This window comes from Anopheles darlingi, chromosome X (assembly GCF_943734745.1).
Source record: "Anopheles darlingi chromosome X, idAnoDarlMG_H_01, whole genome shotgun sequence".
NCBI classification, from domain to species: domain Eukaryota; kingdom Metazoa; phylum Arthropoda; class Insecta; order Diptera; family Culicidae; genus Anopheles; species Anopheles darlingi.
Window position 1 is genome coordinate 9,847,166 of NC_064873.1, and position 26,733 is coordinate 9,873,898.

A 26,733-nucleotide genomic window follows, 5' to 3' on the forward strand; every position below is an offset into this window, starting at 1 on the left:
ATATCATCAGCAAAGTCTCTTGTTGTTAATCGACGGTTTTCCAACACCAAATCTTTGATTTTTTGGACGTGAGCTGCATCGACTGTCGTTGGTGGTCGTCCAGGGCGTTCTTCCTCTTCAAAACGTTCCCGGCCCTTCTGGAAGTCTTTGCACCACCTGTAAAATTTTTTTTTGACGTAGTATCGTCACTAAAGGCATTCTGTACCATTCGCATTGGTATATTCGCACCAGAAAAAATATTTTTAATACAAATTCTTGGCTTAAAAGTTTACGACATGGAGAAAAACGAAGAATGCACTTTTAGCAGTTCACAAAATAATACGTATCTCAAACACTAGTGAATATTTTGACGTGAAACTTGCCATGGTTATCAGAAACAGTGCTGACAACCTAGAAAAAATACAAAATTAAAGACATCCATTTACGCGGGCAATTTGTATGCCGTGTCACCTTACTTTTTGGACACAGTAGTACATTTTTTTGTTTGTGGAGAATTTTCCCGCCACATGTTCGTTTTTGTTTTTTCAACACGGCGCTACCAAAGGGCTTTTGGGCGCAGAGCAGAGCAGAGTAGCACAGAGTCTTCGCTGTTCAATGTTCAAAGGCCCCGGCGGAATCATCGTATTATACGGTATTAGTCGGAGTATTACTTCTGTAAGCCGTTAGATGGCACCGTCGAGCCGCTAACACTAAATAAACAAACAAACACGATGAACGATCTTCCTTTCTTGTGCGTGTGTGCGTACGTGTGTGTGTGGGTGTAACGGGCATGTATCTATTCCGGTCCGTTCCGCTTAATTGGTTCTTCGTTACTATGGTTTTGTTATTTCGCGTGAGTCCGCGCGGTCTCCTCCGGTCCAGCGGTCGTTGTTTACGCGCCCTGTGAAGAAAGTTAATGAAAAATCAATCAACTGGCGATCTGTCGGATCGCTCGCGGATCGGGCCGCGAAACTGCTGCTAAGCCAAGCCAAGTGGAGGCCAAAGCAAGCGTTCCAAAACGGGGTGGCGGGGAGGGGGGGAGGGCTCGCACCGTTTGGCAAGGTCAGCGGCGTGCTGCAAGCTGCTGCTGCTGCTGCTGCTGCTGCTGCTGCTTGGTCTAGCCCGATTACCGCTAGCCCGGAGCGACCTTCGCAGCTCGCGTGCTGGAACGCGCTGATTGGAATGAAGAAAAAAGATGGACGCCCACCGGGGAGGGGGGGTGGCCCAAGGGTTAGGACGTGCCGTCAAGTCAGCGTCGCGATTAATAATTTGGAGATCATGATCTGGCACAAAATTGAGTGACGAGCCGCAGGGGATGCTGGCTGGCGGAGGGGAGGGGAGGTTAGTAGCAGGAGGGGTGGGGGGGAGAAGGGCCTGTGGATTCCATTTTTCCGAAGGGGTTGATTCACCATCGTGCTCCCGAGAGAGAGAGAGATAGAAGATTCTAGGAACTTCTTTGAGGGCATGTGCCTAGACACAAAGGGAGATGTAGGGCAGTGTTGATGGGTTTTGGTTTCCTCGTGATCGCCGGGCTGCCCTAGATGCGGCAACCGGTTGCATGCACCCCCTTCCCCCCCTCCTTCTCCCCTCGAATGATTGCCTAGTGGCCACCAAACAGCCACCACAACCCACAATAGTGACAATAGTCAAATGAAATCCAGTTGCGTTTGCAGTTGCTACAACAACAACAACAGGCTCCACAACAACTATCACAATCCGGTTCCCCCAGATTTGGACTTGTACAGACCCTAGTGTTACAGGCCCTAAGCCCTATAGCTCCCCAGACATTCCCCATCGACGGCTCGATCGAGAGTCACGTCGATAAATTAATTCGGCTGCAATTATGCTGAGCTTTGAGGTTTCCCAAACCCAACATTCACCTAAACAGCTCCCTTTACGTACGGCGCTGTATTTGGCCTGAGACTGAGACTGCATTGCTTCCGCCACCCTGCACCCTGCTGCCGGCATCGTGCCGTCTAGTGACAAATGTCACGTCGTCGTCCATAAACGAGATAAACGAGAGAGAGAGAGAAAGAGAGAGAAATCCAAGCGGAGGTCCATACGGGGAGAAGAAGAGTGGTGATAGGGCCACTCCAGTGAGCGCCCGCAGTCCAGTTCCAAAAACATTCCACGCGCTCCACATCCACATCATCAAGCCAGACGCAGGCACGCACGCACGCACGCACACGCGGCTTAATATATGCACCGGCGACCTAATATGCTAAGGCGCACACGCCGTCGAAGCGCCTGTATGCGGCAATCTCGCGACCCATCACATCTGCGCGCAGCGTCCTCCTACCTTGTGCCGAAGTCCGGGATGCCGTTGCCCTCCCCCTCCCCCCTCTAATCCTCTCCACCAAAAAAACGAAAAAAACGAAAAAACAAAACCAAAATCGGGGCCAGGGAAATGATTACGACATCGGACATTGAGTGAAGGTGACAGACTCTTTGGGGAGGGGGGGGGAGGTGGTTACTCTTCCCGCGCTTTTTTTTTCTTTTTTTATTTTGGATCTCCCGGAAGCGCAGCTGGCATCTGCTGGGAGGAGAGGCGGTATATGCGTGGTGGTCAAACAGAGCTCTCTGGATCTGGATAGATGGATGGATTGATGTTTTGCTTTTTTTTTCGTTTAACGGCATGTCCTTCAGGCCTTCAGTTCAGATTTTCCGAGCCACGAGCGACACTACACCGTCCGAATGGCCATAGTCCGAACGATGGCACGACGATCGGTTGGTTCGCGTTGGTCCGTCGATCGAGCGACGCTCGGAGTGTCCACCGACAGGGGACACCTGGGGTGGGGTTGATCGGTCGGTCGGTCGGTCGGTCGGTCGGTCAGTAAATGTTTATAAATACGAGTCCATGCGCGGTGTGGTGCGCTTAGACCGATTGGCATCGGTGCAGGGTGCGCTCAGCGTCCGCTCATCGCTCCTCACTCCTGCAATTCAGCGAAAAACAGGCTGCCTGCCCTGGCCTGGCCTGCCTGGCCTACAGTTCTTCTTCAGTTCTACTGTTTTGCATCATCGTCAGCACTATCGTCAGTGACGTGCGTGAGTGTCTCGATAAAGTAACTCGATCCCGTGTGCTCGTGTGTGCGCGTGTGTGCGCTTGTGTGAGTGTGTGTGTGTGAGAGGAAGAGAGTGAAATGGACCACTGGCTGATGGGCAGCGAGTGGCGGTGGACGGTGGGCAGGCTGGGCTGGACGCACAGTACCGGTACGGTGACCATGATGGCGCCGCTGGTAGGCTGCTGCCTGACGGTGCTGCTGCTGCTCCTACTCGTAAAGGCACGCCGTGCCCGGATGGTGAAGCTGATCGAGCAGATCCCGGGCCCATTCTGTCTGCCGCTCGTCGGCAACGGACTGCAGATCAATGTCGGCTGCAAGGATGGTAAGTGGTTGTGTGTGAACCGCGAATCCCGGGGAGACCCACGCACCAATCAAACGCAGGCCACAGGAGAAACGGACAATCAACCAACGAACCCCGCTCCCAAGTCTGTGTGTGTGTGTGTGTGTGATGTGCGATCGTGTGACCTACTCCGCTCGGAGATGCCATGTTGTGGCCCCGATTGCGATAGAGATGGTTATCTAAAAGCCTCCCTCCCCCCCAATAAAAGCAATACTCTAGAAGGATTCGCACGAATAGGACCTGACCTATGACGACACCACGAGATCCACGACACCGGACAGACGGACGGACGACTATAAATCAACGTCGGTTGGTTCATCGTGCCACCAAACGCACTTGACAATCGGGCACTGGCGAAGCTTAGCCAAGATTAGCCCCAAAAACAAACCGAAAAAACCCCCGAAAGTGTGTGGTCGGAGCACACATCTTCCAACCAAATTTCAAATCAATCATCTTGGGGCGGTGCGGGGGACGGGGGGGTTTTTAACATAACCATCTCCTGCTGTTACCGCTGGCATAAGAGAAACACGATAGCCAGCCCATCGTGTTTCTCCCTTAGCGTTGCCATCTCCTCATCATCGTTGCCATCTCCTCATCTCCTATACACACAAGGGGATGCAAGCCGCCCCCTCCCCCTCCCCCGGGTTTTTATCGCGCATCGGCAGCTATACAGCGATGTTGCAACGCGAACTAACCAACGCGGATCACCGACGTTATTGCACCTTTTGTGGTGATCAACTATCGGAACTACTTGCTTCTGATCGCTGACTTCTGGCTTCTTGAATTGTACTTCTACGTACTTCTCTTCTTCTCTCTCTCTCTCTCTCTCTCTCTCTCTCTCTCTCTCTTTCTCTTTCTTTCTTTCTTTCTCTATTTCACACACACTCACATACTTTTTAATTGACCTTAAAGCAGATTAACTCAAGCTTCTCAAACCAACTAATCCCTTTTTCTAATGTCGGTATCCATCCGATAACTATTCAAACTATTTTTACCTATTTACAAACTTTTAACACCTCCTTATGTAAACAGACGGCTTGCCACATTTTCTCTTTTGCACATTGATTTTGGGTTGTTATCAGTAGATGTACCTTCGAGGTAGAATTCACTATAGCTACCGGTTATTGACTTGAAGGCGGAACATTGACTTCTTTTCTGCAGAAGTTGGAAACAAAAAACCACAGTGTTCCAGCTCCACTACAGAGAAAGCGTGGATCTAACTGTGTGTCTGCTGCAAGTGTCCCACAAGGCACTACTACTGCAAGTGTCCCGGGTTCATCTGTCAACTGTTTTTTTTTGTTGTTGTTTTTGTTTTTGCAGAACTCTTCGACCGTATCATTGCATCGCGTAAGCTGTACGGGCGCCGTCAGGGTATCAGCCGCGTCTGGAACGGACCCATACCGTACGTGTTGATCTCGAAGGCATCCGCCGTTGAGGTAAGTGTGTGCCATTAGGTGCGACCGGCACCAGACCAGACAAGAGAATACAGGCACCCGAAAGACCGCACAGCTCGTCTCTGATCTCTGACAGGTACACAGGAGTTCAGCGAACGCAACACGGCTTCTTCTCGGTAACCGGCCGCCACGCACGCCTCAACACGATGGCCCATTCCGCTGTGTTGTTGTTGTGGTTGTTGTGCTTGTTTGTTTGTTTGTTTGTTTGTTTTTTTTTGTGATTTGTTTCTTGGTATTGGCTTGGCTCCGGCTCCAATTAATTGGTGTTGGCCACGGGCAGCGGGCAGTGGTGGCAGAGCAGCGTTTCACCTCGATCGTGATTCGGGCGTGAAATGTACGCGTGTAAGGCTGAAGCTGAGCGGCTGAGAGAAAATGGCGAGAGAGAAGATGGCAATTATGCACACCACGCCAGGCTTGTGGCGTCAATTTTCATCCGCGGGCCCGCTGCCGATCTGCGGGCTGGCCTCGCACTTGCCACTGACCTTGATCCGAAGTCCGTGGCCAGTGGTCAGAAACGTCGTTGCTTCGCGTCGAGCGCAACGACGAAGATCATGCTTATGGCATTGGATCGGTGTTAGGTGACACCTTCAGCACGTGCCTTCGATTAAAAACTACACACACGCACGCACACACATTCTAACGCATCAACCGTCTTACTTCGGTAGCCCATTTTGAGTAACCCCAAGCTGGTGGAGAAGAGCAACGACTACGAGTACATGAAGGCCTGGCTCGGTAACGGGCTGCTCACCTCGCCCGGTCACATCTGGCACCCGCGGCGTAAATCGCTCACGCCAGCGTTCCACTTCAAGATCCTGTCGGATTTCGTGACGATCTTCCAGAACCAGGCGGACGTGCTGATCGAGAAGCTGGCCGAGGCCCAGTCGGAGCAGCCCGATGGCTTCAACATCGTACCGTACGTGACACTGTGCGCCCTCGACATCTTCTGCGGTACGTACGGTAACGGCCCGCGGCAGTTGCGGCAGTTGCGGCATTCCATATATTTCATCTTCGGCATTCGCCTTTGCCGTTCGTATATTTTACAGAAACAGCAATGGGCTGCCCAGTGTATGCACAGAAGAACTCCAACTCCGAGTACGTGCGCGCCCACAAACAGTTAAGTGTCCCTCCGGGCGTGTGTGTGTGTCCACTTCAATAACCCCGACATATAACGTTCCTGGTGCGTTTCCTTTTGCAGAATTGGCCAGGTGATCCGCAACCGGCTGCAGAAGATCTGGCTACACCCGGACATCATCTTCAAGCGCACCCGGGAGTTCCAGAAGCACCAGGAGTGCCTGAAGGTGCTGCACACCTTCTCCGATAGGGTGGTGCGCGAGCGGAAGGAGCAGCTCAACAAGCGCAAACAGATGGAGCTGGACCAGAACAACAACAACAACGGTAGCAGTACCGACGCCGATGACGGCAGCCGGAAGAAGCAGCTCGCCTTCCTCGACCTACTGCTCGAGGGTTCGGGGCTGTCCGATCTGGCGATCCGCGAGGAGGTGGACACGTTCATCATCGGTGGGCACGATACGACGGCGGCCGCCATGGCCTGGATCCTTTACCTGCTCGGGGCCGATCCGGTGCTGCAGGATCGCGTCCTGCACGAGATCGACTCGGTGATGGGGGGTGACCGGGAACGTCGCCCAACGATGCAGGAGCTGAACGAGATGCGCTACCTGGAGTGCTGCATCAAGGAGGGACTGCGGCTGTTCCCCAGCATCCCGGTCATCGGGCGGCGGCTAACGGAGGATGTGCGGGTCGACAGCTACACGATACCGGCCGGTACGACCGCCATGATTGTGGTGTACGAGTTGCACCGCGATCCGGCCATCTTTCCCAACCCGGACAAGTACGATCCGGACCGGTTCCTGCCGGAGAACTGCCTCGGCCGGCACCCGTACGCGTACATCCCGTTCAGTGCCGGACCGCGGAACTGCATCGGCCAGAAGTTCGCCATCCTGGAGGAGAAGTCCGTCATCTCGGCGGTATTGCGCCGGTTCCGGGTCGAGGCCGTCAATCGGCGCGAGGACGTGCTGCTGCTGTGCGATCTCGTGCTCCGGCCGAAGGATGGTTTGATCGTGCGGTTGCACAAGCGTGACTAGGCCCGTCTTGCCTGCCTTGCCTGCCGGCCGGCCGGACTTCAGCATCTGACTTCAGTGCAGTATTATGTGTATGTTTGCGTGTCTGTGTGTATGTGTGTCTGCGCGTGTGTTTCGGTGTTGCTCCAGGTTCAGGAGGTTTGGAATTTGGACTTGGACGCCCCTGTACAGGTGGTATTCCTTCGGTTGGGCTCGCCGAAAACGAAACCGATGTATATATACTCGGTGATAGACGAGATGCCTCGTGGGCATCGATCCCCTGGAACAGAACTGTGAAGAAAAAAACATGGATGTGCGCACACGATGGTCCAGACACGACACACGGTGTAGGAGATGACGACTATATTAGGCTTAAAGGAGATGGCTCCTCAATGCTCTGCTCAATAAATTGGTTGGTCCGAGGTATATATGGCCCCAGTGCGGCTATGGATTGGAATGGTATCAGTCTATCAGGTCCGTGGAACTTGTGCATGCGTGCGTACGTGCTCTCTATCTCTTCTCTATCAAGAGCGTCCGTCTTGTTTACCACACTGCAGGAGTGGGAAATCCGAACGGCGGACGTCTTCCAGGCGCTTCCAATAATAACATGGCAGCTGGAGCTGCCAAAACTGTAGATGCATCAGCACTTTTCACTACATCTGCCAATGTTCTGAGGAACGGATCGCTTCGGTGCTCTCAATCCCATTAATGCCATTTCGAATTCCCTTTCGAAGGCACTGAAACGTGTGTCAGGTTATAGCGAGGCGGAACGGATTCCGTTTGGTTATGTCACCTGGTAACACATTTTGAAAAGACGCACCTCTCTGCGCTGCTGCTGCTACTGCTGCTGCTGTGTGTGTGTGTGAATGTGTGTGTGAGCCTCCCTAATATTTGTAGAATAACTTGATGATGTGATGAAAACTCGATTAACCCAAATCGGAGCTTGGCAAAGTAGTAGCCTGCTCCGGAATCGACCAAAACAGTTGCAGTGCGAAAATCCCCGCCATCTCTCCTTTAATTGGCCTTCATCAAGCTGATATCGAGCGGAACCCCGATCTAGACACACACACACACACTCACACGCATCTGCAGCAGTACCACATTAGACAACCCACCGAAAAATAACAATCTGAGGGCGCACGAGTGTGGAATGGTTACGTATCAAAAAGGAAATCGCAAACCAGAAAGGCATGGGGCCTTTTGCGCCATCTCTCACACCATCGCACACCATCTCCCCGGGGGGGTCTTTCCCAGCCTATCATTATTGGAGCCCGCCACACATCGTCGCACGCTCTAAGTGGTCGCCGGCAACGATCTGGCAGCTTGCTGCTACTTAATCAGCGCGCCCGCTCGTGCTTGCGATCCGCGTCTGCGCGACTATATCAATAGCCAAATTTGCCTATCATCACCAAACGGTCGCGTGTGTCGCGTCGCGGGCGAGTCAAATTTTAGGCAAATTTCAAAACGCGTTTCGGCGTGCGCGCCGGAGATGAAATTAATCACTCGTTGTCGTCGTCGTCGTATCACGAACCGCTGCTTGGCCGTGAAAAAGACGAATTGGAAGCATCATTTTCAGGCAGCATCTTCGCGGGCGCGCGCGCGCGTGTCTGTGACCCACCCGCTAATGGGTGTTGCGCGATGCCGTTTGCCACGCAATGGTAATGAATGGTGATGCCGCTGCGCGCGCGCAGTTGCCGTGCACTCGTAAAGCGCGCGCTCTCGGTGTTAATTATAATTTTTCACCTCACTGGACTCGCTCCAGCTCCTGGTAGGGTAGGTTTTATCTTCATATAAACCCCGGACACTGGAGCCGCCTGTCTGCATATCGGTTTGCTAAAGTGACGGTGACAGTCAAAGGTGCGCCAAGGGTGTCTTCTTCTCTGGCCGCATCAGTTCTGGCCGTTTGCCCGGGATCCTCCACAGGCGAATTTTTTTGTGTTCTGTGTGTGTGTGTGTGTGCGTGTGTACTTGAATGCGTATGTGTAGCTCTCACAATGGTACGTTCCAGTGACACTACCATTGCTGCTGCCGGTGGTCCGGTACTGTTCGAGGTGCTCGGGGACCACCGCGACCGTGGACTGCTGTCCGGTTGGTCCGGGTCCTGCCGGTCGACAGCTGCCGATGGTTGCCAGGCGCGCCAGCAGGGCGTTCTGCTGCTGCTCGGTACCGCCTTTCTCGTCTGCTGTGTGGTGGTGTATCGCGAGCGCTATCGGCGCCTGATCCGGCACATCGATCGCATACCGGGACCGGCCGCCCTGCCCATTCTCGGGAACGCGCTGCTCATCAACGCTAACCGCGAAGGTAACTGCGAATTGCTCTGCCCGGAGTAGCCCGGGTAACCGACCAGAAATACACCAAATGGGGGTGGTCCAGAAGCCGCTTATACAGAAGTTGGTGGAGGGGGTCTCGCAAACCAGAATGTTGGTCAGTATTGGGTATATTGGGCACCGCATGGTATGTGACACAGTGATGCAGGGAGCGACCACCAAAAGCGACCACCTCCAATCAAGCCAACGCAATCCGCAATTTACACACAACCGTAACGGTGTAACAATCAACCAGTTACTGAAAAGGCACGTTTTTGGCAAAATAAATGGTAAAATCGTAAGCAAGCAAGCATACAAGGTGGCCGCTTAAGGTGAAACATAACATGCGGCCAACATTGTATGCTTTTTGCATAAGGGATACTTGCATGAAAGAAACACTTTTGTGAAAATGTTTGCGTGCAAGATTGCATGCAATATTCTCAGTTTTTTCACACAAATGTTTTTCCGCACATCGTATGCGGCAGGCCGGTGCAAAACTGGCCGGTTATAGTGGCCGGTAATTGGTGGCCAATTGAACATTAACCGGAAACAAGCATTGGAAACAAGACTTTTAAAGGGGGCTTTGGTTAATTCCGTTCAAAAAAGGGATCTTTTTGACGATTTTTTGGTGAAGAAAACGTTCAACTTTACTTTTTCAAGCGAATGCTATATTAAACTGAAACTTTTCAAGAATATTTGGTCCTATTTTGACGAAGATTTGATAAAAACTACGTTTATGGCATCCAATCTACAATGGCGAGTTTGCAAAAGTGTACTTTTTGCAGTGTCCATCGTAGCCACGTGCCGGTTCATCAGAAATATACAAATCAATATTCTTTCGTTAGATTATAAGTTTATCTAGGTAGCCCCGTCGAGTTTTTGTTAAATTTCCCATTTTTAGATTTTTGGCAGATTTTTGAAGATGAAAAAGTGCTGCTTTTTTCGACATTGCCTCAAAAAACGACACTTTACATAATTAAATAAAATATAAAAAAAAAGGTATCAACAATTTTTATAAAAACTCGGGGCTACCAGGCAAATAGTGTACAGATTATATGTTCAAAATTCCAAATCGATCGGTCCAGTAGTTTTCATGCTACGATGGGCACCGACTTTGAAAACGCAAGTTTTGGGAATCGCGATTCAAAGTAGTAAGATGCCTTAAGCCTTATATGAAAGGGGGATGTTCAAAAACCAATATCGTTCGAAAAATTTGCTTCGATTGATCTCCTAATTTTACACAGTACTCTTGAAAGGATAAGCACTCATAAAAAATTGTAAAAAGTAACCGCGAAGAATTAAAATAAAATACCGAAGCCCCCCCTTAAGACAAGTTCCTACTTTTTTTTTTGTGCCAAAAGCTAAGGGATATGAGAGTGCGACGCGAGAAAAAGAAGTAGAAACCCTTTTTCTTTCCTTTCGAATCCCTGCAACGTTCTCATCATTCGATGTGTCATGACTTTTATCATAACAATCATTAGTGTAACTCGTGTGCTCCAATTCTGCTCGAAGTCCTTCGAAAAACATCCCGCTTTTCCACTAATTACCCCGTTGTTGTTATTTTTGTGGTTTTCTCGTTGGCCGTCCGGTGTCGTTGCGTGTCTCAAGAGCTGTTCAATCGAATCATCGGCGCACGGAAGCTGTACGGTCGGCACCAGGGCATCAGCCGCATCTGGAACGGGCTAACGCCGTACGTGCTGATCTCGAAGGCGGCGGCAGTCGAGGTAGGGTTTTCCGCGGGGAAGAATTCCCGTTCCTCCGGTCTTATTTCCTCCCTCTCTCTCGCACACCGCACCGCACCGCACGCGCAGAAAATACTCAGCAGCACCAGAAACATCGAAAAGGGCCGGGACTACGAGTTCCTGCGGCCGTGGCTCGGTACGGGCCTGCTGACCAGCCCGGCCCGGAAGTGGCAGTACCGGCGCAAGATCCTGACACCGACCTTCCACTTCCGCATCATGGCTGACTTTGTGGGCGTCTTCAACCAGCAGGCGGCCGTCCTGGTGCAGAAGCTGGCCGCCGAGCTCGACCTGGGCGCCGGTTTCGACTGCGTGCGCTACGTCACGCTTTGCTCGCTCGATATCATCTGTGGTAAGGTCGTGGACCCGCGTCCATGGATTAACCTTTGACCGGATATTGTTTACCCCTCTCTGACCCTCTAGAGACAGCAATGGGTTGCCCGGTGTACGCGCAGCAGCATCCAGATTCCGAGTACGTGAAGGCACACGAGAAGTAAGTGTCGCACCATCTGTCCGGTCCTATCTGTCCATTCGACCTACTATACAGATCCTCAAAAAAAAACCTCACGCTCACACACACACACACACACACACGCGCACACACGTGTACGACACGCACCACAGGATCGGCGAGATCATGCTGAATCGGTTGCAGAAGTTCTGGCTCCATCCGGACTGTATCTTCCAGCGTACGGCACAGCACCGGGAGCAGCAACGGTGTATCGAGATCTTGCATCGCTTCTCCTACCGCATGATCGACCAGCGCCGGTCGGTGCTCCGTTCGGCCAAGCTGGCCACTCCGCCCGAGCGTGAGAGTGCGAGTGCGAGTGAGGAGTCCGTTGGAGGGCAGCGGCGCCGGCAGCTTGCCTTTCTCGATCTGCTGATCGACGCCTCGGACAATGGGCGGCTGCTGACGGATGAGGACATACGGGAGGAGGTGGACACGTTCATACTGGGCGGGCACGATACGACGGCGACCGCCATCTCCTGGACGCTCTTCCTGCTCGGTACGGAACCGGCGGTGCAGGAGCGCGCCATCCAGGAGCTCGACTCGGTGATGGGCGGTGACCGGGAGCGGTCACCGACGATGCAGGAGCTGGCCGGCATGCGGTACCTGGAGGCGTGCATCAAGGAGGGATTGCGGCTGTTCCCCAGCATACCGGTCATTGGGCGCCGGTTAACGGAGGACGTCGTGCTGCAGGAGGAGGAGGAGAAGCAGAAGGAGGGTACGCCGACCGGTGGTCACCGGTTACCGGCCGGCACTAACGCGATCATCGTCGTCTACCAGCTGCACCGCGATCCGGCCGTCTTCCCCAATCCGGATCGCTTCGAGCCGGAACGGTTTCTGGGCGATGGCGCGGTCAGCCGGCGCCATCCGTACGCCTACATCCCGTTCAGTGCCGGACCGCGGAACTGCATCGGTCAGAAGTTCGGGGCGCTCGAGGCGAAAGCCGTCCTGTGCGCCATCCTGCGCCACTATCGCATCGAAGCGATCGATCGGCGCGAGGATCTGACGCTCTACGGTGAGCTGGTGCTGCGCTCGAAGGGAGGCCTTCGGATACGCATCAGCCGCCGGCAGTAGTGAATTCGCAATCCCATCATTTACGGCCCTTTTACGCGCACATCATCGTCATCTAGCCACACACACACACACACGCACTAACACCCCATTCCCAGCTAATGCTTGTCTAGTCGATCTCACGCGTATACGAGTTTAGGTACCCGGTCCCGGTATTTATCCTGCTCAGATATGGTATCGCTTTAGTACGTTTAATACACCACACTTACATTGGGAACGCGCACAATGCACACACACACACACATAGATTTCACTGGATTCCGGCATCCATATGGATTCGATCCATGCAATTGTTGTTATGGTGTTGGGGTTAATGACGACAGTTCGAAATGTTCGAAGGTTCGAGAACAAGACTCGACGATGCTCGACGAAACTCCGAAGGCTCGCTCGGTGGAGATCTGTAGACTAGATATAGAAAGAGAAAATAATAGCGAATAAAACAAATCGTCAACAGAAGAAAAAAAAATGCACACATCTAAGGCTTCAAAATGTTCAACGCAACTCCACAGTGCAGTGTTTGACTATAAATCCGAGTTTTGGAAGTTTTTCAAATAGATCCTTCAATGGATTGCTTGTTACCGCAGCGAATGAAGGAAAATCTTGGCGTACGTACGGACGAGTTTATCACCATATTATAGGCACACAATCACCATAAGACACCAATTGAGGATTTTTTTTGTAATAAGAAGCTAAACGAATAATAATAATAAACTAATAATCTATATATATATATAAATGAAAGTTGCGTACTTTCGAACGCCCATAACTTGAGAACAGATGGGCCGATTTCGCTCATTCTTGGCGCTATGAATTCGTCTTGGTCTGCTTCATGTTTATACGATGGGAAATGTTGAGAAATGATTCTGTACTTTTTTGGCAAATTAAAACTCTTTTTTGAACTGGCTTTCCACTTCGCAGCCTACTTGATTTTATATTATTTCAAAACATTAGATGACAAAAATTCAGCTACAATGCATACTTCGATCAATTCTATATTCTTACTCTAATTTGATCATCATCGCCTACTGTGGTACTTTTATTTTCTATACCCATCAGCCTAAAGAACGCTTGGTTTGTGCAAACCAAGGATGGATTGGTTAATTCGCGATTTTGTCTTACAACGGAGATTTATCAAGTGGTTTAAGTTTGATGATTATTGTGGTTAGAACAAAAACTACGTTTAGTAAATTCAGAACTATTCGTGATGAAATGAAAATGGTTTGATTTTAATTGACTCATTTCATAGTCAAAAGAAATAAATGCTTCCATCCACAATATCAAGCAGAACGTATGCATTAACAAAAAGATATCAAATTTGAATGGCGATAAGAAAAAAACCTAAGACAGATAATTATGTTCTGTAAACTTCATATGGAAGATGGATCATTTTAGTTGCAAAAAAAAAATTAAACCTCTATATGCCTCTAAACGAGATGGGGCAGTTGCAACAATAAAAAAACACAGAAAAAACTAGAAAACATGTGCACACATATGTTTTCGATCTTCCATATGTAATTTACAGAACTCAATTATCTGTCTTATTTTTTTTTCTTATCGCCATTCAAATTTTGTCTATTTTTTAACGCATACCTTAGGATTGCGCAGTCGAAATTCAAGGAGGCTTTAAGAGTTGAGTAGCAGAACGAAGTTTGCGGGGTCAACTAGTAACAACCAAACAAAAGATTTGCCCGCTCGGAGTAAGCGACGAACCCGACGTTTGGAAATACTCAATCGCCTTCTCGTTAAAAAGACACCATTTATTCACAATATAATGAGGTATTTTGCCCAAGTTGTGCCGTGCAGGTGGTTTTTCTTTCAAGGATTTTTCGTTCAACTTTTTTGCAAATTTATTTCACCCCTTTTCGACAATGCTCAACGGCACGTTGCTATCGCCACGTTGTGCTGCCACGTTTTGAACAGTTTAATGTCATGAAAATTGTGCTTTAGATGGATTGAAAAAAAAGTATGTACAGATCCTATACCACAAAAAAGTAATGCTGCCACACGAAAAAAAAATCCGCATCAAATTCCGCAATATGCTTACGGAAAATGGGAAATTTGAACTTTGGAAGACAAACAAAAAAAAAGTCACAAACTAACACTAAACATGTACCGGTGGAGATGATACGGTGGCAAAACTGATCAAAAGGACTTTCCCGCTTGCCGCTCGTTGGCGACGAACTTGGTTTAATATATTCGCCGCCGTCCCCTAACAGTACCGTGTGTGTGTTTGCTAATAAAATTTAACGCAACTCGCCAAATGCCGAAAGACGATGAAAGTTTTGCTTACTGTAAATGTATTGCTATAGCCGGCGTGCACCTTTAGATAATACATGCACCTTCGGTAACACTGTAAGTTTTTTTTCTTCTCATTGTTGAGATAATGGTTATACTGAAGACACCCCGATGCCAGAGAGAGAGAGAGAGAGATGCTTATTCAGGAAAGTGTGCAGCAGTCTGATTACTGGAAGCGAATGCATGGACGCACCTTTCATTAGCTGTACTCGCTCGCTCGCCCGCTCGCTTAGGTGGGATCAGCTGCATCGCCTGGTGCCGCTCGCGAGCCTAGGCCAATGTCAGTGAACGGATCGATTTGCAAGTGCATCGCAGGGCAATGCAGTAACGGGTATCGGGTTCTCCTTGGGCCGGGAAGGAAAAGGGTGGTAGTTGATTCCGTTGCTCGACCTTGAGAGACCGGCACGACGACCAGCACAACCGAAAAACCCAAAAATTGCAATCTCCAAAAACCTGGGATAGGATTCAAGGCCAACCGTACGCCAAAAAAGGAGGGCAGAGGAGTCAGTGACCTTCACTGCCAACTGCAACACGACGAGAACACGAGACAGATAGAGAGAGAGAGAACATGAGCAGCAGTAGCAATAGGGCGAACGAGACAGTATAATTCAAATCGGAATTGGATTGCGCAAATGCGTATAAGTAGCCCATTAACGCTAAGACGACGTACACAATTATTTGTTAACACACCAATACCTTCCCCACACGTTCTTTATTTTTCCGAAAAACCCACAATGAGTATGGTTTTCCTAACTCCGTACTATTGCGACAGACTTGCGGCTCGAGATGTCGAACATCTAACGTATTAGAAAACTGCATTCGTGGCTTAAAAGGTCATTAACGGCGATTTAGATGCGCGTTCCGTTGACCAACCGGCACCGTCCGTTCAGTGAGTCCGAGGGCCAAGCTGTTTTTCCAAGCTTGACCGTTTTTCCAGTGAAATAAGGGCAACCCCTGACCCCTGAGCCGTTCGAGCTAAGGGCGGAAAAGGGCTCCGTGGCGGGCCCGACCCCCCCCCCCCCCCCCATCATCATCTGCCCGAACTGCTCAATGGGCTTGATTATGAATCAGTGACGCACACGCCGCCAGCCACACTGCCGCACTGGCCATGCGGCCAACACATGCGCATGTCACTTTCGAGGCGCAACTCGCCCCTCCCCTCTCTCGCTCTCCTCTGGCACATGATTTTTCGGGGCGCTCGACAATCTATAAAAACAACCAGCAAGAGCGGGCGGCCGCCTCAGTTTGGCTTCAGCTGGATTCGGGGAAAGAATCTCTTGTGAAACACACACACTCAGCAGCAGACCTGCTCGCGGTCCTCGGTGCGGGATCGTCCTCCAATTAGCACCTTCCGGTTCGGTTAGCCGACCCTAAAGCGCGCCCTGTGTGTGTGTGTGCTCGAAGTAGTTGTCGTGTACGTGTGTGTGTGTGTGTGTGTGTGTGTGTGGGTGTGCGTATGTGTGATTCTAGAACGTGAAACGGCAGTGCTAAACGGTTAGATAAGAATATCGAGAGAGAGAGAGAGAGAGAGAGAAGAGGCGAGTGTGGGTTCGTTGTTTGCCTGCTGGGAGCTTTTGTGTGCGTCCCGACGACGGTCATGGCGCTGAACTGGACCGTACTGCTGAGCCCAACAGCCCTGTCCAGCCTGTGGGCGGCCCCGTTGCCAAAGGCCGTCCTGCTGCTGTCGCCCACCACCTGGATAGTGCTGCTGGCCGTCGCCATCTCGAGCATCGCGTTCTACGTGCGACGTGCCGAGCTGGTGAAGCACATCGATCGGATTCCCGGACCGGCCGCCCTGCCCCTGCTGGGCAACAGCCTCCAGTGGCTGGTGGATCGCGATGGTAAGCAAAACTCGACGGAGAACCCACCATTCAACCATTGATGAGCAGAAATCAATCAAAGTGTCGACGAAAAACAAACAATCAATCAGATCGAGGGGGGAATTATCGGTCACTAGTTAGAAAGTTGGAGGATCGGATGGCCGAGAGCATGGTCCAGGATCAATGTTGCTCTTACCTGTGACCTGTGTGTGGTTTTGAATGTTTGCAACAGTTGCTTTCGTCGCAGGCGTCTGTAACAAAAGATTTAGCAGCCCCTTCAAGTTAAAACAAATGACAAATCAAAGCAGAAGGGTTTCACAAACAGTGAAAGCTGCGATCGAGCGTGGGGACTACTCGTGTTATGTTCAATGCGAGATGTTGCGATCAGAAACGCGTGCAGTGACCAAAACTCAAAATGCGCATAGAGCCGCCCGTCCGCCCGCCCGCCGTCACCGTCCACCCGTTCAAGGCCCCTTGCGAGGCCTTCCTTCCAAGCCCTTTTGAACTGCCCACAGATTGGCCACGCTCTGCTCCTCACGCTCCTAAGCTGTTACGAGCCCTTGGAGCCCTTGGAAGCCCGCGTCCGTCACGGACCAGTAGACGCATCTTCGCAGCCGAGCGCTCGTCAACATAATCATCGCCCGTGCACAAGTTTGTCAAATGACTTCCTGCGTCATCAAACAGACACACACACACACACGCGATGGCCCACCATTTTTAGTTATGTGTTAGCGCCGGAGGACGAGATGGAAGTTTCGCGACCGCGCGACATATAGCACACACACACATCCGGCTGACGAACCCCCTTTCTGACACCGCTCGTGGGCTCGGAATGGATGGACGCATCGATCTTCGGGCTCCAGAAAATGGCCCAAGTCCCAAGCGAATGGCGGTCCGCCGGCGTATTAGCATTCCAGTTCACACGGGCGTGACTAATGATGATGAAGAGATACTTTTAGGCATTAGCATTGCTTATTGGAGGCGTCATCGCCTCCAGTGGCACGCCTGCATAAATGGAACCCCCACCCCCATCCCCCAGCCCAGTGAGAGGTGGCGTGTGCAGCAACTCAACATCGTCACCGTCCTCAACTCCGGGGGCCTCTAATGTAGTAGATGATGCATGACAGGTCTCCACGCGGCACTACTCCTTATCCTCGACGGCACTTTCGCAACGCCAACGCCACAAATTGGAGGCGCATTTCGGATGCATTTTCTATTTTGTGCCTCAGCCAGTGGTGGAATCATTTACGGTAATCCAAATTGATAAGACTCGGCAACCAGTCTGCTGCTGTTTGCGGCAATATGGAGCAACGTTGCATGATATTTCCAGATGCGACTTCTCCTGTGGCCGCAGTATTTCGACTACAATTGCGGCATTTGCAGCAGCAGCAGCAGCAGCAGCAGCCCTGCTGGTAACGGAGAACGAAAAGGGAACGCACCGAAGTGAATGGATCACTCCCTAGGAGGGGGGGGGGGGGTTGTAGGGTCGAAACAGAAGGAACCGTTAAGCCGAGCCGAGGGTAACGGTGCCCGACACAAACCCGTCGATTAACCTTGAGAGGTTTTGCACCGAAATGCAGCAGTCCGCAGCGGTGGCATATTCGGTGCATCCTCGGTGAGTCCTTTCCATTTTATTCCAACACACAGGTACTCGGGAGCCCGAGTGTGGTACACCAGACGACGCGGTGGCGACCATTTCGGCGAAAGGTTTTTCGGTTTTTTCGAGGTTTTTGAGGTTTTGTTGTCTGTGTTTTCGGCGTTCGGTGGTTGGCAGCTTCCAACTTCCTGTGGCTAAAGCCACCGGGAACAAGTGAATATTTGGCCGCACAGAATAGGCCCTATCTCAGCCAAAAAATGACGTATAAAGAAAAGGAAAGGAGTCATTTTGTAGGTTTTTTTATATTACCTTTTAGGAATATTGTATTATGAAATATTGATGAAAGTTATTCCGTAACTTTTATATCATTTTTGAAGCTTTTACTTTAACGTCACTCATTTTGTTTTTGCACAGTACAGTAAGTCACATCATTTGCCCACTTGTTGCACAGTTCTTTTGTATCAGATGGTTTTAATACATTTTTTATATGATTTCTAAGCTTTCTTTTGATAATTGTAATCGATAGAACGAAAATCTAGACATTTTGGAGGATTGATGCTTTCGCTATGAAATCAAATGAAAAATGAAAAATTAACGCTACACCTTTGGTAAGAACAGCTACCTAGATCATGCTCAATCTAACACAGGATCATTCAGGTGGATAAATGTAGCACAAAATCCTTTTCTCTAGACACTCGTTTTTTGCACAAATTTCGAATGAATGTTGCCCCAAATGTTGAAAACATTTGATTTCATTTGGTAACAATTTCCGATCCGATGCCAAATCATCATCTTACGGGCAAATTTATCTCCATAAATAAACCGAATCCTTCCTAAACCATTCCTCCTATGGTTGGCAAAGTCAAATTTTTTTCCCGGCCATTTTCGAAACGCATGGTTTGAATTCGGCCCAACACTTGTTGATACAGTTTCCTTGCACGGATTTGGGACAACCAACCTGTGCTCTAGGGGGTCCTATTTGGCTGTTTTCTGGCATGATACGACCTTAAAGCTGCTCTTACACATATTTGCCGAACTGTTATGTCGAGTGTCGTGAGTTTTTTTTTTTTAGTGGTATCACGCTGAAGACATCCTAGGATTGTCGACTCACTTTAGTCTGCAGAATCGGGCATTTGTTACACTTTTCCGGATGTTTTTGTTTGCTAAGATCAAGGAAAAAGCCCCCCAGTAACGTTTACATGCGGTATGTTGAGTTGAGTTTGGAAATTTCAAAACTTTCGTGGGTTTTCCTCCATCCAAATAGTGAGTGTACAGATATCGTTTTTACGCGCATTACACGCGGTGATAACTGTTGAAGGTGTGGATCAATTTCTGACAAACATTTGACCACTAAATAAACAGACTAATACTGATTAAAGCGCTGTTAACGCAGAATTCCAGAGGCGACCACTAGGCGCGCTGCAATGATTAAAAATTAGCGTCCAAATATGAACTGTTCCAGACCTGTTTTTTTTTGTGAACACTGTCGAGAAGAGCGAACCGCGGCTTCGAGATAGCGCACACTATACTCGGTGTACCAAAAGTACGCCATCCCATCGCGTGTACTCGCATCTCGCATCTTCTTGAGGTGTGTGATTCGTGAACTCGTGAATGGGAACGGTAAACGGACGGACAGTCGGCTTCTGGTGCTGCTGCTGTAAAGTGAACGGATGTCCCCGTCGCGCGGATGAAACAGGCACAACGTTTTGGTCGAGGTGACCTTGTTTTCGAATCAAGGACGCGTGCCCGACCCGGGGACGTCCCCGACGTACTGCCCCGCCTCAACCTCTGCGCACATACCATACTTTCACGCGCATTACATATCACTGGAGCGCATTGTGAAACCCGCAACTGATATGCCGAAACATCGTGAGAATGACCAAAGAGAATGACCTAAGCTTTTGGGTCTGGGCCCCCGCCGTCATGTTTGGTGGGGTTTGGGATTCTCTGACGTGACGTCTCTACACACGCTAAAAGTATTTCAATGGGATGTGTGTGGTAATTGTCACGAGATATGGTAAAGTATACCATACAGTTCCACGTGGTATACAATGTTTTTAATATGTTTTTTTTACCGTGTCTAAGGGCCGCTACTGTCAGCGGAAAGAGAAGCACGCATTGTTGATTGTTTCCATCCCCTGTTTCCCGCACTAGGCCGATTTGACGATAACTAACCGATGACCTTAAGGATTGTTCAGCCATCAGCCAAAAACACAACACCTGGACCTGGACCTCGGTTCGGTCGATCATAAGCTATTATTCGTCATCACCAGAAATGCGACTTGGCGACTATGTGTGAGACTCGACTCGAACAAACAAGCCATAAACATTCACAGAAGAAGATTGGGGCAGAATTTGAAGAAGGATCTAATTAAAAATACATTTGGAAACTTCCTCCAGATTCTTCGCGCTCGGTCCCAATCTGGGCGTAAGGTCAAACACCGCGCTGTCCGCGTCTTGTCGTGCGCGTTCTTCAAGGGGTTGGGGAAGCGGGAAGGGGAGAAGGCTAATGGCGCACCTCATCATCAATCAAGGAAGTTGTGAATGGGCGTGTTTGTTTGATGGCGGTGCGCGGTTTGAATGTTAGGGATGTTGTTGTTCGGTGGCGACAGGTTCACGACAGCACCTTTCTACCTCGAGAGCTACCCACCTCAGGGCACAGAACATTCGGTGGATCTATTATCCTAATGTTGCTTGTAGCTTTTTAGGGTCGCTCATGCAATCGGAAATTGTTTTTCATCATACCACCACTGTATAGGAGAAATGCCATACCAGTACCAGAGCAATAAGGAAGACGCATTTCCTACCAACAACCTTTTTATTGGTACCATTTGTTTTACAAACTCATCCTGGCAGAAATGTTTAGCACCATCACGGGTGCGAGAATGCTGTACGGACGCCGGCAGGGTTTCAATCGCGTTTGGGCAGGCCTGAAACCGTACGTGCTGATCTCGAAAGCGTCGGCCGCCGAGGTAGGTCTGGACTTGAAGCCCCAGGTATCTGAGGCCATGTTTTTTACTCAATATCTACGTTTCACCCAACACCTGACCTGCCAGAGGATACTCTCCAGCTCGAAGAACATCGAGAAGGGGCGGGACTACGATTTGCTGAAACCATGGATCGGTACCGGGCTGCTGACGAGCCACGCCGTCAAATGGCACCAGCGCCGCAAGCTGCTCACCCCCACCTTCCACTTCAAGATACTGAGCAACTTCGTCGAGGTGTTCAACAAGCAGTCGTACGAGCTGGTGCGCCAGCTGGAGAAGCAGCTGGGCAACGAGGACGGTTTCGACTGTACCATCTACGCGACGCTCACCTCACTCGATATTATTTGCGGTAGGTACAGGTAGTTCTAATGGGAACGAGCGCTCTCCTTTCCCTTTCTCTTTGACCTCTCATTCTGACGTCTCTCTGTCTCTCTCTCTCTCTCTCTCTCTCTCTCTCTCTCTCTCTCTCTCTCTCTCTCTCTCTCTGATCCACAGAAACGGCCATGGGGTTCCCGATAAACGCGCTACAAAAATCCGACTCGGAGTACGTGCAGGCCCATGAAAAGTAGGTGTTCCTTTCTTCCGGGCAGCTAGGTATAGTACACCGCAGACCGCACCGCACCCACACTCACACGCACCAATCCTCTTCTTCCTCGCCACAGAATAGCGGAGATCATTCTCGATCGGCTGCAAAAGTTCTGGCTGCGGCCGGACTGGATCTTCCGGTTTACGAAGAGCTACGCCGAACACGAGCGATGCCTCAAGGTACTGCACGATTTCGCCTACAACATGATCCGGGAGCGACGCGCATTATACCGGCAGCGCAAGCAGGAGGCCGAGCAGGAGAAGGAGAAGCAGGCAGCCGGCGATACTGGTAGCGAGGCGACCGACCAAGGTACCGTTGGTGGCCGGCGGCAGCTTGCCTTTCTCGATCTCCTCCTCGAGCTGTCGGAGGATGGACAACTGCTGACCGACGATGACATCCGGGAGGAGGTGGACACGTTCATCCTGGGCGGTCACGATACGACGGCCACAGCCCTTGCCTGGATGCTGTACCTGTTCGGTACGGCACCGGCGGTCCAGGAGCAGGCATACCAGGAGATCGTCTCAATCGTTGGGCCCGATCCGGCCCGCCATCCGACCATGGCCGAGCTGACCGAGATGCGCTACCTCGAGTGCTGCATCAAGGAGAGCCTCCGGCTGTTCCCGAGCATCCCGATGCTGTCTCGGACGCTGGTACAGGAGGTGGACATCGATGGGTACCACATACCGGCCGGTACCAATGCCGTCATCATGGTGTACCAGCTGCACCGGGATCCGCAGTACTTTCCCAATCCGGAGAAGTTCAATCCGGACCGGTTCCTGCCGGAAGCGGTCGTCGGGCGGCATCCGTACGCGTTCATACCGTTCAGTGCCGGACCGCGGAACTGCATCGGTCAGAAGTTTGGGGCGCTCGAGGAGAAGGCGGTCCTGTCGGCCGTCATCCGGCACTACCGGATCGAGGCGGTCCACCGGCGCGAGGATCTTACGCTCTACGGTGATCTGGTGATGCGCACCAAGGATGGACTCAAGATACGGCTGACGCGGCGCGACTAGGGGCGCCCAGGGGCACAGCAAACGACACAAATATCATTACTACTACTACTACTACTACCTCACCACGATCCAGAACCATTCCAAAGTAGGGGGACTTCTGCGCAGTCGAAGCAGTCCCAACGGTCATCCCATCAACTTATGTGGATGTGGAACTGCCAGTATGACAAGACTGTTCAAGTCACCCGTCACACACACACACACCTCTATACCTTTGTTACGGAAAAGAAAGAAAACCCCAAAAAAAACACGATACTCTCAGTCAAACTTCTCGCGACGCGGCTCGAAGCGTCCTATAAAAGGACGCTTTGTATTACACTGCATATAATCTTGTTAGACGGGGATATATAGCGATGTGCTATGGTGTGGCTTGTAGTAAAAGAAAAACAACAACAAAAAAACAAACGAGTCAGCTATAATCCTTAGCCAACCCTGGATGAGTCATTCTTTCTTCTTCGATTGATCCTACAATCAACGTGTAGTGTGTAATGCCTGGTTGTCACATTGGAACACTACCTGACCCTTGAACCTTGAAGCGGCGTAGCGCTCAGGGGCCAAGGTCACCATTGACTTAAATATGCGAATGATTGATTATCCAAACCGCAGGCATGCATGCAAAATGCCAATATCCTGACCGACGACGACGACGACGACGACGACGACGACGACGACGACGACGACGACGACGACTGACTGACTGACTGGCTGACTGACACTTCCCGCGCATTGCCGCGGCATGTACGGTCCAAAAAACAACACGCACGGTGCCACGCACACGTCACCCCGGACGCCGGTGCCAATTGACACATGTCGTTCCAACACTTCCCTGTACTATGCGCGATATGCAGTTTACCCGGGAAAAGGTCACCGCAGCGCTGCAGCGACCGGGCCGGGAGTCGGGAACTTGACCCTGGTGAGTGTCGGGTACGCAGTCGCCGACGGCCATTCCGGTCCGGGTGTCCGGGGACCCCAAACAAAAATAAACCAACCAAAAACCAAACAAATCCCTGAAGTCACTGAGCTCGTCATTGCGTGCGCTCGAGGCGGCGGCAGCGATCCGGGACCAGCCGCGCTGGCAATTGAAATTCAATTTGCGTTCCACTGTGCGTGCGCGTTCGCGTGTGTAACACCCGGACCCGCCCCGTAATGTGAACACATAAAAGTTGTTAATCACTGCGATGCAGCAGCGAAATGACTGGTGATTACTGTCGTTTAGCAAGCGCGGCGCACGGAAGGAACACCGAGCCATCGAGCCACCGAGCACCGCCGCTGTCGATCGATCAATCTACGCTTCCGAAAGTACGCGATCTACGCGATCGCGTATGTAAATATCATCAGGGCTGATTGGCGCTGCCTAATTAAAGCGAAAAGTCCCCCTTCTCCCCATTGCAAAGCCTGACCGTAGCAAATTGCTGCACCGGCCGCTGGGTAATGAGGAAATTACCGACCGATCGACCGGAACCGGAGCAGGAGCGCATCCTGATGCTCTGTTTTTTTTCTTCTTCGGGATTGTTCGCTGGCGCTGCCCTGTCTGCCTTTGCGTGATGCTTTGCTTCATTTGTAACGATTCGCAAATAATAATAAAAAAAAAACCAACGGGTTCATAGTGTCTGCATGCCGCATGGTCGCTAAACGATATCGAACGTCGAACGTCAACGTAGTACCATGTGACCCGTTACGATCGAGCACACCCTATGCACACACAGCGTCTTGCAACAATGCTTGCGACACTCGGCTCGGCTGCTCCTCTGACTCTCTGAGTACACGCTACGGGCGACGAACCTCTTCTAGAATACGCCCCGCCCGCAGTCGTCAGGCAAAGCAGCACATCCTACTGTACCACAAGCCGAAGTGCTAAAAGAATTAAATTGAAGGAAATAAATAAACAGCGTGTAAAGCAAGTCCAGCTGTTTCAACAAAGGCGTTATTTCGAGACGCAACGAGATGTCTCGTCGGCTGGGGCGAATGGTTTTGGTCCGCCTTTATTGGATCCGTCACTCCGACACGTGCACGGTGGACGGCTCCTTTCGATCTGGCAAGTAGAGTAGGTTTATGCGAAATTTTGCCATTTTTTCTGAGTTGCTGATTCGTTTGTGATGATTTGTTTTACTACTTGCGTGAAGATTTAACAGTAGTTTACATTCCAAACCATTTGCTGTTGGGATTAATTTGGTGCAAAATTATGCTACTACTGTAACAAATGGAGACATTTTTATAATAAAGTTCATTATGTAATCATTTTGTTGATGCTGGTGGACAGAGAAATTTTGCAACAAGTTCCACTGCCTGGCGAAATAATATCATACGTCACGAAGCGGCGCTAGACTTGGCAAATCATTGCATGTTTACATTTACATTTTTTTTTTATCAAACTGCATCCCAATGTTCTGAAATAGGGGAAACGTTATCGTAAGTCTCTTCTTCAGGAATCGCTCTTCCAGCTTTTCGTAAAGTGATGGAACATGCCAAGTATGCCTGGTTCTACCAGATCCAAGTGCGGTTACTAAACAATGTATTTTTGAAGAGCTAATCAATCACTAGATTTACTCATAAATCAATATTATTGTCTGATTGTTCCGGAGAGTAATCCCGTTTGAAAGGGAAATGAGAATTAACATAGATGAAAAAAAAAATACGAAAACAGAGAAATAGTGAGAGAGAAAAAGAAAGAGAGCGAGAGAGAGAGAGAGAGAGAGAGAGAGAGAGAGAGTAAGCAAAGGGAAATTAAACACTAGAGCCACCTCATTTGACGGCTCTGCTATGTCTGTCTGTCTGGCTGTTGCGAGCAATTCTTCATTCTGACTGGCGAACGAACACGACGAACAACGGCAAGTCCTACACTCGCGCGCATTCGCCTTGCATCTTGCCGTTGCAAACGGTCGAGCGGACGAACGAAAACAGGCTCGAGGCAGATCGAGAATGATTCGTCATTCGGCCGTTACCTTACCATTAATTGCGCTCGCCACTCGTGCGGCGCGGCTCTGTCTGCATTGGGTGCCTACATTGTCGTTTGGCTACTCACCCACCCCTCCCGTAACTCATACTCTTAAGATTGCAGTCCTTTCCACGTTATTACGATGCTGCTCTGCGTACCTTGCACAGCATTGCAGCAAAAGTAAAACAAAATGGAAAAGAAAGGAACCCCTTGTCGACACAATTGCGCATTCACCGGCCGTTCGTAATTCCCGTCATTGAACAGAACAGAATGGTTGCTCTTTCAGCAGCAGCAGTAATACACGAGACCAGCACGCCGGGCAGTGCCCACCGGCAGTCGATTTCAATGTCACGATGAGTTTGCCTTTGCAATTAATCGCCGCGCCGCACTGCGATGAGATCCTGGGTGCAGCTAATGGTGGCTTCGATTAGAGTGGAGAGCGAGTGCTCCGTTGTTGCTGCCGAGCCTAAAGCAGCCCACACACACACACACAATATTATTGGTGCTCTATTGAAATTTTATTCACGTCGTTTTTGGGTATTGAGCAGCATTGACATATTGATCAATCAAACTGCATCAGTCAGATCCACAAAATCTGCTTCAATATTGGGGGCACTCCTCAATATATGTTCTAGCGTCTGAAAAATCTTTACAATTATTGACAGGTGCTTCGATGCAGTCGATCAATAAGATTGCGCGTGTATGGGCCGCTTAAGACGTAGCGCACTGTCGGACGACGACGACGACGGGGGCTAAGTCCTTGCCAAATCCGATGCACCGATGCCGAGCAATCAGCTTTGCTCTCTGCTCCCCCCCCCCCCTGCCCCGCAACCACTAAGCTACTTATTAAACCAACCCTTCGTTCGTTCAATTACGCGATGCCATTCGATGGCGTTCGCGGCGCGAATGCGCGAGCGCCCGCGACCTCGGGGAGAAAGAGCATCGAGCTGGCCGGTACAGAACCCAGCC

At 50.5% G+C, this 26,733-nt stretch overlaps 3 protein-coding genes across 3 annotated transcripts; all 3 read left to right on the forward strand.

The window, feature by feature from the left end:
* The first annotated feature begins 3,119 nt into the window (after positions 1 to 3,119).
* On the forward strand, positions 3,120 to 6,937 carry LOC125954531 (cytochrome P450 4c3-like). The gene is made up of 5 exons (XM_049684927.1): positions 3,120 to 3,363; positions 4,702 to 4,817; positions 5,501 to 5,783; positions 5,879 to 5,948; positions 6,031 to 6,937. Exons 1-5 carry the CDS (start codon positions 3,120 to 3,122, stop codon positions 6,935 to 6,937), a joined length of 1,620 nt encoding a protein of 539 aa, XP_049540884.1.
* A 1,822-nt stretch (positions 6,938 to 8,759) lies between these two features.
* Positions 8,760 to 12,980, forward strand: LOC125953818 (cytochrome P450 4c3-like). The gene is made up of 5 exons (XM_049683607.1): positions 8,760 to 9,214; positions 10,828 to 10,943; positions 11,031 to 11,310; positions 11,382 to 11,451; positions 11,583 to 12,980. Exons 1-5 carry the CDS (start codon positions 8,908 to 8,910, stop codon positions 12,538 to 12,540), a joined length of 1,731 nt encoding a protein of 576 aa, XP_049539564.1. The 5' UTR covers positions 8,760 to 8,907; the 3' UTR covers positions 12,541 to 12,980.
* Positions 12,981 to 16,340: 3,360 nt separating this feature from the next.
* On the forward strand, positions 16,341 to 22,846 carry LOC125954221 (cytochrome P450 4c3-like). Its single transcript, XM_049684334.1, has 5 exons — positions 16,341 to 16,673; positions 21,106 to 21,221; positions 21,306 to 21,585; positions 21,732 to 21,801; positions 21,899 to 22,846. The coding sequence occupies exons 1-5, from the start codon at positions 16,430 to 16,432 to the stop codon at positions 22,830 to 22,832; spliced, it is 1,644 nt and encodes a 547-aa protein (XP_049540291.1). The 5' UTR covers positions 16,341 to 16,429; the 3' UTR covers positions 22,833 to 22,846.
* The last annotated feature ends 3,887 nt before the right edge of the window (positions 22,847 to 26,733 follow it).

Coding starts and splice junctions, on each gene's coding strand:
- LOC125954531 (XM_049684927.1), top strand. CDS start 3,120: ATGGACCACTGGCTGATGGGCAGCGAGTGGCGGTGGACGGTGGGCAGG. Junction 5,784..5,878: donor CGCCCTCGACATCTTCTGCG/GTACGTACGGTA, acceptor TATATTTTACAG/AAACAGCAATGGGCTGCCCA. Junction 5,949..6,030: donor TACGTGCGCGCCCACAAACA/GTTAAGTGTCCC, acceptor TTCCTTTTGCAG/AATTGGCCAGGTGATCCGCA.
- LOC125953818 (XM_049683607.1), top strand. CDS start 8,908: ATGGTACGTTCCAGTGACACTACCATTGCTGCTGCCGGTGGTCCGGTA. Junction 11,311..11,381: donor CTCGCTCGATATCATCTGTG/GTAAGGTCGTGG, acceptor CTGACCCTCTAG/AGACAGCAATGGGTTGCCCG. Junction 11,452..11,582: donor TACGTGAAGGCACACGAGAA/GTAAGTGTCGCA, acceptor CACGCACCACAG/GATCGGCGAGATCATGCTGA.
- LOC125954221 (XM_049684334.1), top strand. CDS start 16,430: ATGGCGCTGAACTGGACCGTACTGCTGAGCCCAACAGCCCTGTCCAGC. Junction 21,222..21,305: donor CGAAAGCGTCGGCCGCCGAG/GTAGGTCTGGAC, acceptor CTGACCTGCCAG/AGGATACTCTCCAGCTCGAA. Junction 21,586..21,731: donor CTCACTCGATATTATTTGCG/GTAGGTACAGGT, acceptor TCTGATCCACAG/AAACGGCCATGGGGTTCCCG.